Source organism: Hipposideros armiger, unplaced genomic scaffold (assembly GCF_001890085.2).
Source record: "Hipposideros armiger isolate ML-2016 unplaced genomic scaffold, ASM189008v1 scaffold_205, whole genome shotgun sequence".
Classification (NCBI taxonomy): domain Eukaryota; kingdom Metazoa; phylum Chordata; class Mammalia; order Chiroptera; family Hipposideridae; genus Hipposideros; species Hipposideros armiger.
The window spans coordinates 2,508,534-2,521,861 of record NW_017731555.1 but is presented as its reverse complement, the minus strand read 5'-3'; the positions used below and the strand labels follow the sequence as shown (position 1 = coordinate 2,521,861).

At 38.3% G+C, this 13,328-nt stretch overlaps 1 protein-coding gene across 9 annotated transcripts in view; it reads left to right on the top strand.

The window, feature by feature from the left end:
• RAPGEF4 (Rap guanine nucleotide exchange factor 4) overlaps nucleotides 1-13,328 on the top strand; it is a 298,057-nt gene that overhangs the window by 171,720 nt on the left and 113,009 nt on the right. For 6 of the 9 annotated variants that reach the window (XM_019653708.1, XM_019653711.1, XM_019653706.1 and 3 more), the window contains one exon: nucleotides 2,168-2,187. In XM_019653708.1, coding sequence (XP_019509253.1) covers nucleotides 2,168-2,187 — 20 coding nt within the window. Of the gene's footprint in view, nucleotides 1-2,167; nucleotides 2,188-6,642; nucleotides 6,662-6,685; nucleotides 6,942-10,016; nucleotides 10,251-13,328 lie in introns of those variants that run through there. The other 3 variants (XM_019653710.1, XM_019653714.1, XM_019653715.1) reach the window with 3 other exon arrangements.

Below are 13,328 nucleotides of genomic sequence, written 5' to 3'. Positions count from 1 at the left end.
TGCTTCTTCCTTGGTCATGTTGCGATTCTTTCATTTCTGTTCCCTCCACAGCCACCTGCTGAGGGCCTCATGGCTCTTGATTTGAGGGCCAAAATGACCCAGCTAACCCTGAACCTCACCCTTGGTCTACCCTACAGCTGACTTACACAGAACTTTTTTTTTTAATTTACTTTTTATTTTGAAACATTTCAAACATACAGAATGATACAGTTAACACCCATCTGTTCATCACTTCGATTAAATTAATCTTAATATTTAAATGTTTAAATAGGATTTGTTTATTAACTTAATGTGTATTGTAAAATTAATGCGTAATTGTTTCTTTTGATCATATATACATATATTTTACCCCAGATACTTCAGCAGGTGTTTTTGAAAATAAAAACATTTCCATGCATAACGATAGCACCATTATCACATCTAGTAACCAGTATGGTGTTCCTTAATAACATCCACTACCTAGTTCATATTCAGATATCCCCAGCTGAATGTGTTTATAGCTCATTGCTCAAACTGCAATCCCATCCGGGACCATGCCACTGTGTCTGGTTTTTATGTCCTAAACATCTGCTAATTATGAACAGTCCCTTCCCTCCTTTTTCCGATCATATCACTCTGTTGCTCAAAACCTTTTAATATTTGTACATGACCTGGCATGGAAGGCACAATTCCAAGGCTGCTAATGCTTTAGCCCAGCTTTTAAGGTCCTGCATGGCTTCAAATCACCCTTTCAGTATTATTTCTCTACAGAGACCCTAATTTCCAGCTGTGCTGTGATGATTTGTGCAACTGTGTATCTACCTACCTTAAACCCCCTAGAAAGTAAGCTTCCTTTAGATCTATGTATCTCCTCATCCAATCACTCTAGTCCTTTCAAATGGTTGTTGATTGGCTGGATGGATAGATGAGTGAAGGGAGGGAGAAAAAGAGGGAGGGAAGGAGGGAGGGATTGATTCAAGATGAGTTTCTGAGTGCTAACATTAGGCCACCCTTACTCTTTCTGACAGGTCTGGGAAGTGATGGCAAACATGCCCATTAGTACTCTCTGTTGGAGAGGACACCCCTTTCTGTCCCCCTGCTCCTTGCCTGAGATTTTATACCCTGTTGCTATCTAAGTTTGGAGCCAAAGTTTGATTAAGGAATGTTTCCAAATAGTCTCTTCCGTTCTTATCCCTCCTGTGTACTGCACTGCTGCCTATTAGGATGTGCACCTAGTTCTTTTAATGCCAATATTATAAATTGTTGCAGCCCCTTATAAAACACAGAATGTCCCGTTCACTCAGAATGTGGATGTACTGTATTTTTGCATTGCAAACCACCTCACACTGCCTCAGGGGTTTGAAGCTAGATGGAAGCCACGGATAAAAACCACTCGTGCTTTTATGTCTCCTCAATGTAAGGCCGCTTGTGCCCATTGTACTGAGGGCGTGAAGCTCTGCTGGGTCTCTGGGCCTTCCATTATGGCCTCCCTTTCTATGTCTGTCAGAGTAGCAGCCCCAGCGGAAGTGCAAAGGACCGGGACCTGCCTGTAGTAGGTGCTCATGAAATGTGTACATGAACGAACAAATGGATGAATGTTTAACTTTTTTGCTAAGAAAAGCGATATCCCTGGAAACAGCCACTGCCCTGCTCAGAGCTGACTTGGAGGCAGCAGGACTTTGCTTTGCCCCAAATGAAAGCTGTATTCTGGTGGGTTTTACGTGCAATGTACCCATAGGTTCCAATCCCTGAAGCAGTGTGAGTTCGTTTGAAACATAAAACTACATTATGTGCAACTTTAGAGTTGATGTGTCTGTCTCAAATTTTGAGTGCTCTGGTGGCCAAGACAGAAAAATTAGTTGCTCACGTGGTATAAATGAATCAGGGATAGATTTTTATCTCTATTTTATTTCTACCATGTAAAGCACATGGTAGAAAAGCTAAGTTGGCATGAGGTGTTGTTGTCTGGCACACACCCCTGCCCCTTTATTCATTTATGCTACAGATTTTGATAGATGTTGCTATTTTTCTAAGCAGCATTATGAGGTCTTTTTTTTTTTTTTTGAAATACCAAAATTTTACTTGCTTTGATTCAGCATAGGATTTCAGTTCCATTTTACAATTCATGGTTGATTCAAAGTGGATCTCACAATTCATGGTCTCTCTCTCTCTCCTTTTCCTCTTCTAGGGATTCCTGACAAGGAGAATGTGAGTAGCTATTCTCTCTGCCTAGCTTCTAAAAACTGTCAAAAGGTAAAAAATAATTATGGTTACCCTGCCAGCAAAGAGAGTTCTTTATCCACACTCAACAGAGCAATAAATATCTTTCTAATCTTATTCTGGCATCTTTGGCGGGTCACTTTGAAATATAAAGGGGAGAAGGCTGATTGCTCTGACACAGTCATCACATGTCCTTGACAATGAGTCGTCTGAAGAAAGGTTATTCTAGGGAGAAGCAGTACAGTTGCTAAGTGTTTTCTTTTTCCCATGGTGCATACATGGCAGTACAACAAATCATTCATTTCACAACCTATAGAAAATTTGTTGTTTTTCCTTAGTAGGAATACAAAATATGAAATTCAGGGTCAAATGATGGATTTGCCTAATTGTATCCAATACATTAAAGACAATCTTTCTCTTTGGAAGCCAAAACTCATTAATTACTATAGCTGTTTAGGGAAAACAGGTGAGAGAGTAGAAAGTTTAGGATAAACCTTTCCTAAGAAACAGTATGAAGCGTGTATTCTAAGGATAGGAGTGGTTTATGACATCATCTTTGATATCATAAACATGATGTAAATAATAATGATACTAGTTATAGTACCTGGAATCTAAATTTAGACAACAACACGGAAGGGTTACTGATGGAAGCATGCAGTTATTAATCTGAAGTGGTGCTCGGTGGCCCTCAGATGTATCTCCTTGCCATTGTGTTCCTTGGTTGCTATACCCAAGTGGCAATGTTACAGAATTGTCACCCTTTTCTTTTTCTGCTTTTGCTCCTGTGTCTGTGGGCTGAGATAGTGTCTTAATTAAATTCAGATTGTTTTTCCATTCCTTTTCGGAGATCTGACTCTAGCTCTCTCTAGGTCTCCCTCTTTTCATAATCTTGGTTTTAAAGGGCTGGTTGGGAATTCTGACCCACTGCTGTACTGCTACAAATTTGGGTTCAAGATCTCGCAATGTCACTTCAAATGTCACACCAAAATTTTACTTGGCTTGGTTCAACAAAGGATTGTATTTTTTATTTTTATTTGTTTTTATTTTAATTTTTTTTAATTTTTAATTATTTTTAGGTGTACAAAACAAAACAATGTAATAGTTATACATTTCACCCCTCACAAAGTGATAACCCACCTCCCCCAATCTATTGCCCCTCTGATGTCGTATCTAGCTGTTATAATTCCATTGACTCTATTCCCTATACTATACTCCATATCCCGTGACTATATAGTCACGGGATATGGAGTATAGTATAGGGAGTATATATATATAATTATAGTTGACATACAATATTATTCTGCTTTTTGGTTCAGCAAAGGATTTTAGTTCCTCCCGTGGGGCCTTGTGCAAGCTACTTGACTTCTCTAAACATCCTTCCTCATCTTCAAAACGTGGATGTTAGTCCTGACAACCCTAAAAGGCCATTATGAATATTGATTGAGACAATCTGTAGAAAGCATAGAGACATTACAATAGAGCTCAGTAAATGTTAGGACTATTATTGTAATTATTATTGTCTCAAGCCTTGTATCATTTTTTTTAGCTATCTTTTCTCTGAAAATGTCCTACCTTTTATCAAGTAACTACCCATTTGCCTTTGCGGCTCTCCTTAAATTACCTGTCTTCAGCTAACCTTTCCATTGGTCTTTTGCTATTAAAAAAAACATTTTTGTTGTTGAGTAAAGCTCTAGATAATCAGGTTCATGGAGAGTCTAAAGCCATAGCTGTTAGAGTCTGACTGAAGTGAACAAACTGATCCTGCTACCACTGGGGACACGGATGTCCCAAAGCATGCCATAACAAAAAATACACAGGTCATTAGCCAAATAAAGAAGATAAAAGGGCTGCTTGTGAAGGGCCTACACACACAGAATGGCCAAACCCTGGGGGGTCTAAAATGCTCTCAGCTTCAAAAGGAAGCTCTGACTCTCTGAGGCCCCCAGTGACCTTTAGGTTGGACCTCCCTGCAGGGGGACCACAGGCACATGTTCTAAGCAGAGAGTCTACCAGCTGTCATCACGTAGTTCACTTTGTGACGAAAAAGGAATTTGAAGTTTGCAGAAAGTTGCCCTGAAGGATTGCAGGGGCTGGCCAGGCTGTCTCCCCAATATTAGTTGTCCTGTATGCTTATTTGCATTTTTGAGCCATTCTGTATCAAATCCTCTAACAAACAGAACAGCACACTTTTTCTCTATCAGCAGATGGAGTGGATGTAATGTCACACTGTGCTTTTAGGAAACCTCTCCAATGCCATCAGTCTGAGGAAAGCAAATGAGATGAAAGACATTCATGAGCAGAGCTGAAGCTCTACAAAGACAAAAAGACGCCTAAGGGCCTGAAAGTAGTGTTAATTGAAGTTTTTCCTTTATAATAGACCAGTTGCATTATGATGATTGCTTTTATTCTTTACCTTCTTTAACTACACGCTGAATAATATTATATTCCCTTTATGTTTCTAAATAGCAATAATATGACTGTGACTGAAATAAAAGCACTTAGACTATTGTTTCAGTGTCCAAACAGAGCCTTTGTGGAAAGACTATATTCTCCTTTCCAGCTCCTACTCTTGATTTTGTTAATCACCGTGTTTAACTTTTAATCAAACATGCAGCCATCAGTAAGTGGTGTTTTTATCTGCCTTGCCAGCTCTATTTTATTTCCAGACCCAGACTTACCTTACGTAAAATTAACTTTCTTTTCATAAATTGCACTTTCATAGAAACAAATGGGCTGGCAGTTAACTTACTGGGTTATGTTGCCTACTACTTACTGTCGTTGATAGAGACATCATTTGACTTTAGGTACCACAGGACATTGGAGCCTCTACAATAATTGATGAAAATATTAGGAAAATGACCATTGAGCCAGTAAAGCAAGTAGACTGTTTTGCTAGGGTTGCTATTGTTTGGGGCCATTGGTTTTATGAAGAAGTTCTTCTCTTTGACCTGTTTTAAGTTGAAATTTTTTCTCTCTTCTATATGTGCCATGCCTGACTGACCATGTTTTCAACACAGAAGCTAAAAATCACAATTAAAAGAAAGCTTTATAGTTGAACAGTACAGTTGCCCTTTGAAAGAATGAGCTTGTTTGTAATATTTTTGCTGCTTCTGTAGACTTCGTTGCTCATTCTGCTCCATCCTTTTGAGAGGCAGCTGCTATGGAGTTTTATAGTTTTAGAAGTGTATACTTTTATTCCTCAGTGTGGAAGAAGCCAGAAAATAGACTCAGGAAGAGATTACAAAATAATCCCATTTCCTGATTTAGGAACACCTTGTTTCCAAAAGGATCACTTGAGGCCTTCGTGTTTTAGGCTGTTGTAGTATTGATAGTGTGATTAGCAAGCTTCTTGCTAAACATGCAAGAGTCCTTTCCCAGCATAAAACCCTGTCGATATAGAGGTCAAAGTTTTCAGAGCACTAGAAGAGCTGATGCTAGCAATTAATATTGAGCAAGCTTTGGAGTCTTGGAAAGCTATTTGATACGTCTCATTTTAAGAAGGTGACTTAAAGTTTCTCAAACTTTTAAAAATCACACGTTATTTATATGAAGAATAATTTTCAGAAATTATTATAAAGACAAGATTTTAAATGGCAAATGGTAAGGAAATAATTTACACAGTTTGTGAAAGCTCTCATTAAAGAGAGGGCAATATAATAATAATAAGTAAGTATCAGGGTCAAAGTTTAGGAATTTTAGGAATTTTTGGAGAATATAATAACATTTATTTCTATTGTTGCTCTTTTTCAAAGATAGAGAACATAAATTAGAATATTTCCCACCGATTAAATGATGACATCTTATTTTACCATTATAGACTGGCTATAATTCTGGGCCAGATGAAGAAAAAGGAAATTGTGTATCCTGATACACACTTAAAATATAAAAAAATGTCGACAATCCCCTTACACTCTGTAAAACCTTTCAACTCCAGCTTTAGAACACCTACTGTATTCAAACCAACAGTTTTCTGCAGAACAGTTTTTACATCTGTTTTAAAACATGAGCAATACATGACCAGAGCTTATCAAGACATCTTGGCCATAGTTCACGGCTCGACCCGGCAGCCATTTCTCTCTGTTCTAGAGTGAGAATGGTTTCACCAGTGCTGTCACCTGAAACAACACGTATGTAATAGGCTGAAGGTGCAAAGCTCTACACAGGAAAGCAAACAAATCAAATGCTAAAGACTTAGAAAACACTGAGCCTGCGTGTTTTGATTTTGAAGGACAAATTGTTTATCGCCCAAGTGAAGATTAGACGCAGGCTATTGCTGGCCCTATTCTGTGCGTTGTGTAGTGTGTAAACACTCATTTCTCTAGCTGGCCTATTGGAACGTGTGGCTCAGTGAGCCAAGACTCACTTTGCCCCACCTCCTGGAGAGCCCCAGTGACTTAGTGTTGAAGGTGCCAAGGACAACTTCAGCGCTCGGGTCTCTGAAGACATGTTTGTTTTCGTGTTTGTGAGTTATGCACTCCATGGGGCAGAGTGCCCTTGCTGAATTCCTTTCTGCTTTTTATTCCATCTGTTTCTCTTCTTGGCTGTAAAAGCTGACCGTACTGTCTTTCTCTCTAGCTTCCAGTTTTCTCTTCCAGCTTTAAGATGATGTGTAGTTGTCCTTCCTCTAAATGGTGAATAGTAAATGCAGGTAGCCCTCTAAAAACCTGATCCTCTGTTGTCAATCAGACCACGCGTGAGTTGCCTCTGCATGCTCTCGGCCACGTTCACAGGACCTGCTTGCCGTGAGTTTGCTTGGTGAAAGGGCACATATTGGGGTGTATTTGGGTGGTGGCTTGTTACTCTACTTTAGAATTATGTAGATAATAGTATGAATTACATTCAGTGCTTGTTTTAATGTTCTAGTTTTGCTTTCTGTACGCTTTAAAATTTTCTTTTATGGAATAGAACTTTTTAATGTTGCTGCCAGGCTGATGGTTTTCCAGGACGGCCACTGAGTGATACCACATAACCTGGCTCTGAATAGGTTCTCAGTCTTCTCTGTATTGAATTTGACTTGACCAGATATCACAGGGAACCTGGGTAGCGTTTAATAGTTAAAACTTATAATAATAAAAGAACTGAGATTCCCCAGGCTCTCTAGCCAACAGCCTCTCCCTGCTCTCACTTTAAGAAACAGGCCTGAGGTGAGGCTGCTCAGTATGGGCTGTGCTGCTGGGAATCAGTTACTCTATCAGCAGGGACCAAGAACATAATGTCCTGTTGACAGTAATGCACTAACTGGTGATTCCAAAGTTATGGGAGCGTGTATTGCTGCTTCAGAAATATTTTATCCTGTGCTGCAGGATATTATGTTCATCACCTGTAACTTTGGGCTGTTAGCATGTGATCTCAACTGAGTGTGAGAAGAAAATATATAGTGTCGTTTATGTGTTTGAATTTCTATTTTTCTTGTTTTGAGAAATTGAAACTAAATTATTTGCAAAATACACTTGTCTCACGTTTCAGAGAGAAAAGTGTAGCATTCTCAGATGGGATAAATTAATCGGGTGATTACATGTCATTTAAGATTTGGATTCTTTTCTAATAACAATTCTGTGTCAGACAGGCTCTCTTGAGTCTATAGATATTAAAATATTCTCTAGTCATTTTCTTTACCTATAGGTAAAATTATATTGAAGAGAGAGATGATAGATATTACCTATCTCTGATGCGCACACATGCACACACACACACACATCTACGTATATAGACACATACATATGTATGTATAATTATATATTGAGCTATTTTCATTTTTAAATTTTCTAGAAAAGGAAATTGTAAAATCATCTTTAGTAATTCTGGCATGGATCAGGATTCATACTGCCAGTTTTTACAAATGTTTAGGTTCTCTTCACTTCAACTTTGCTTTATTTTCTATTTTCCTTCAGTCAAAGAATGATTCAGAAATACCCATAGAATGTGCCATCTGTTTGCTTGAAAACTGTTCATTTAACACACGTGTATTGATCGATCCCAGGCTCCATGTGGAACCATGAAAATAAATGAAACATGGTACTTTCAGGGAGTTGTAATCAGTGGTTACAGGCAGACATGTGAACACATTAGTACAAGGAAGTGTCGTGGGCACAAGTGGGCAGAAAGCGTGGCATGAGGACGTGGCCTAGGAGCTCTTCAGGCTTGAGCTAAAGCCCAGCTCTGTCACTTACTGCCCATGTGAAGGTGGACAAGTTAGTTAACCTCCTTGGTCCTCCGTTTCCTCATCTACAGAGTAGGAGTGAGAACAGTGTCTTACCCCCTGGGTGCTTCCAGGAGAACTAATGAGATGATGCATGCCAAGCGCTTAGCCAGTGCTGGCACCCACTCTGTACCAGGAGACACAGGGGGGCGGTTGTGCAGTCCTCAAGGAGAAGGGAAGGGGCTCAGAGCAGGCCTCCCAGAAGTGGAAACGCCTGCAGGCATTCCTGATGGAAAGTAGATGTTACCCAGGTGTCAGGGAAAGGAGGACATTGCATGAACAAAGGAACAGAGTTCCACAACTTGATCTCTTGGGGCTAATTTCATCAGACCTAAAATAAAAAACTCTTCATTATTTTGGGCATTCTACTTTCTAGAATCCTTGTTAAAGTCATCAAAACCTGGCTTCCCAGCTTCAGGCATTTTCAGGTCCCAACAAAACACCATATGTTATCCCCTAATGCTTGATCTATTTTGAATGTAGATGGGGAATTAGCATGAATTTTGCCCTCTATCACACCTCCCAATATCATGCTTTCTTTTTTAAAATGACAGACCTAGATTGCTGATGCCTCTAAAGCCTATTCTTCACTCTGACCCCCAGATCCTTTTCTGCTATAATTGCCTAGTCAATGCTCCCTCATTTCTGTTGTTCTCCTTTGGCTTTTTCCCCCATTCTCTTGAATGAATCACTCTGCAAAGCTTTCTATTGAATTTTTTCCTCTTTTTCCTTTTCCATTTGCCAAGGTCGTTTTAAATTTCATTCTAGTTCTAAGTGCCAGCCACCTGCACCCAATTGGGTATCATTGTCAAATTTAATAAGAATGCTTTTGATTCCATATTCAAAGCATTAATCCACATGTTAAATCTGACAGCATTCAGTGGACAACCTAACTTTGTGGAATTTAATTTGTTGGTGCTAGTTTATTTGTATACATGGTAAAATTACCCTACCCAGACATGAAAAAAAAAAAAAACTTAGGAAAACATCCCATGAGAATATTGGGTAAAACAAGTGCTAAGTCATTAAATTCACTTCTATCATGCTTGTCACTTACTTGTAATTTGGAAGAAAAGGAAGATGATACTTTTCTATCTCAGAAGACATTAGTATAATGTCTTCTAGTTCAATACTCATTCATTATTATAGTTCATGTCCCCCCAAAATGCATCAGTTTCTGTCCCTGACACTTAATAGTCAGTGACACTAAACAAGTCACTTAACCTCCATGAGTTTCAGTTTCCTCATCGATAAAATAGTGATTCCTGACCTACCATAATAAAAGGACTGCCGGGAGATTAAATAAGGCAAAGCATGGGGAAAATTGCAAAACTTGCCACGGTTCTTAAAAAACATCATATTGCGCTTCCTTGGAGCTCAGTTCTAAATATGATCACATCCTTGTCTGTAGCCTCAGCCCAAAGATATTTTTCTAGTCTGAGGGATCACTGAGGTTCACCAGTTGGCTCGGGTTCACATGGAGATGGGGTCTGGGAAGTTTTGTAAAGGTGCTCTTGCATCCTGTTAGGACTTGGTCCAGTTCTAAGCTCTGGGAAGACTTCAGGATGTCAAATGGAAAGTCATTCATCTTAATGTCCATGTAATTTGGCTTCACCAGGAGAATGAAAAATTCCCAAGTCACACCAAGTGCTCACTCAGTGCTGTAATTTGATAACTGAATCCCAAACAAAGTGAGGAAACCACACCCAAAGTTGATTACAAGGATGGACCAGGATAGAGTCAGAGCAGGAACATGAAGATAAGCTGGAGAAGGCGCCTGGCTTGTTTGGGGGCCCAGCAGCAAATCATGGATGTCATCACAGCAGTCCGCCCTGGACCTCCTAGTTTTAGGGTATGTGAGGTTTTAATATTATATTTAACCAATTCTTCTCTTAAAAGTGTCAAAGTATTGCAGTGTGCGACTGCCTAGTAAACAAATTTGTAACATAAATGCAAAAATGGCTGTCATTCCACAAGCTATCCTTATAAGTGAATGAAACAGGTAATGGTCCCTCCCCCAACCTACCCCCATCCTCCCATTTCCCCAGCTTTATATTTTGTATGGGATTTCTTTTTCTCTCTTCTGCGTCTGGTAAGTTCAGAAAAACACTTGGGCTCCCTCTGGTGGCTACTCCAGTGTTTCTGCATGTCTAACCTTAAAGCTGAATGAAGTTTTAGTTACATGGCACAAAGTGTTTGCATGAAAGTGGAAATATTAATAGTAAATGTTATTTTCTTTTGTAAACTGCCTGGTACTTGAGTACCTCCAAATTAGCCAAAATATCCAATTTATTCACTCATTCATTTTCATTAATGCATTCAAATGCCTTTCAATCTAATATGTTGTTGATATTTGGCTTTCCTAAATGAAGGAGTATTTTTGATCTGCAAGTCCATAGAAAGATATTTAGTTCCAATTCTCTAAGTCAGACAAATTTTCCCAAGAAGCTATTCTATTAATCAGCAAATTTTATAGAATGCTTACTGTGTATTAGAACAGAACCAGGCATTGTGGGAAACAATTTGTTACTTACCATTTAAAAAATATCTGAACAGCTCTTCTTTAACAGTTGGCCATGTTATATTATTTCTTTTTCTCCTTTAAATCATATTCCCATTCTATTTCCTCCATAGAATTTTATTCCTTGTAATGATTTCTTTTTCCAGGCCTGATTACTTTTTTTATTGTGTCAATGTATTAAGCAGTGTATATAGATTCAGCTACAGTAACAAAGACCCAAACATAACAGTCTCTTAAATAAAATAGAAGATCATTTTCCTTCCTATTAGTTGTCCAAATGTGAACTGTCCCGGGTAAATATGGCACCCCCAGGTTGTAACGTATTTTTATGACCGAAAGTATCTTCTCGATCACCCTATTCTTATACTTTCATGGACCAAAAATAAGTATATAAATGTAAATCTTAACATTTTAAGATTTTCTGTGACCGTAAGTCTCGATTAAATATTTTCTTCTGGATTAAGTTAGGACACTTAGTAGGAGTACACAGTTATCAAAACAAAAGAAACATTTTATAGATTTTTATAAATATTCAAAATTAAAGTAAATTATCATTAGAAATGCATCATTGAGTGACTTGGGTGCTTTTTAAAAATGAATTTGTGATCTATATGCAACAGGGGTTTAATGTCAATTCTATTCCTCTTCTTGGTTTTTAGATATGTGAGTACTGGGAAAGCTCGCTCACATAAATCAGCAAATGGGAATGGAAATATTGGATCGTTGGGAAAGTCATGACGTACTTTTCTATGTTTTTCAATGTAAAAATGCGTCATGACTTTCCCGACTACCCAATAGTTTTCAATAGCAATGTCACTAAATTGTCCGGCTCCTCGGCAGCTAGTGTGGTACCTCATGGAGACACAGAGAAGATGGGGTAGTGGCAGTGGAGGTGGTAGCCAGTGTTTCATTCTAGATGGATGTGAAAATGGAGTTCATAGGATTTTCTCATGGATTAAATGTGAGGGGAGAGACAGAAAGGAGTCAGGAGGACGTTAAGGTTTTGAGCCTGACCACATGGAAGGATGCAGCTGCCAATAACTGAGAAAGGGTAAGCTGAGGATGAAGTGAATTTGGAGACCGAGTTTGAAAGTTGTTGTACTAGACAATATCCAGGAATAAGGTGTGATGAGACTTTTGGACTATACCTCCTCAGTCCAGTCAATAGTTAATGATAAGAAACATTAGAGAATGATAATGAGGTTGGATGTTGGGTATTTAGACTGAGTAGCATGTGCCTGAGGCATGAATAAAATTAGAAAGTGTCTGAAAGAAACAAAAAGAAGAAGACAAAAATCAGCAAAAATTGTATTAGGTTTGTCTCCTCTCTCTGTTATATTTTGTAGATTTTTTTAAAAATCATGTTTGTATGTAAACTCTATGTAAAGCTGCCAATGTCAACTTTTTAAATAATAAAAGGTTGATTTATGGGTATTTCAAGTACAAATAGTAAATGAATCAAGCTAACAAAGTGTTGCTTAATAAACATCCTCAGGGACCTAATTTAATGAATAGGTAGAGGGATATTATTTGTAACTTAGCCCACAGATTATTTCTATATGAATCAGTGATGGCCTGCTTGAAACAATTTATTTTCTTAATTAGTTTAATCATTCTCTTTATAGTTTCTTATACTACTAAATGGGATAATAACACCCCTTTTCTTAAATAAATTAATTTTTCTAACCTAGCCACAAATTTCTAATTAATAAAGTTTAAAGGAGTAAAGTAATTCCATGATAGGAGGAAAAATGATCATATTTTATTTAATTCTTTTTTAAATCAACTAACATTGATTAAATGCCTACTATGTGCCATGCAGGCACATATTTTGGCTCTGGAGATGCAAAGTCCAATAAAACTAATTCTTCAAAGACCAAACAGCCTAACACTCTTAAACAGTCTAGGAGAGAGAGAGATAAATGGATACTTATATCAGAATGTGGTACTGAGAAATTGGAGTCAAGTGCCAAAATACCTCACACATTTTAAGAGCCAACTTGAACCAAAGGATTTCTGAGAAAAGAATGTTCCATTATTCACACATACCCCAACATGCTCCCTCTTCACAAGATTGCAGAGTTACTAAGTTACTATATAACTTCAGACTCAGTAGGGTACTGGTAGCAGAAACTCATATCAAGCCACCTCAAAAGCAGACAAGAGAATAAGTTGGGAACTCACAGCCCCAGTCTACAGGAAGAACAGGTGTGGAGTTGGCCTTTAGCTAATAGAAGCCAAACGCTCTACTTAATACTTCTCCCCAAGCCTGGAAACATGGTCACCCACAGAGTTCCTCCCTGGCAGCTACAGCTATTGGGTTGTCAGAAAAGTCATGACGTATTTTGTCTATGTTTTTCAAAGGTCATTTATTTATATAAAGAACAAAGATCAATCAATGATATATTG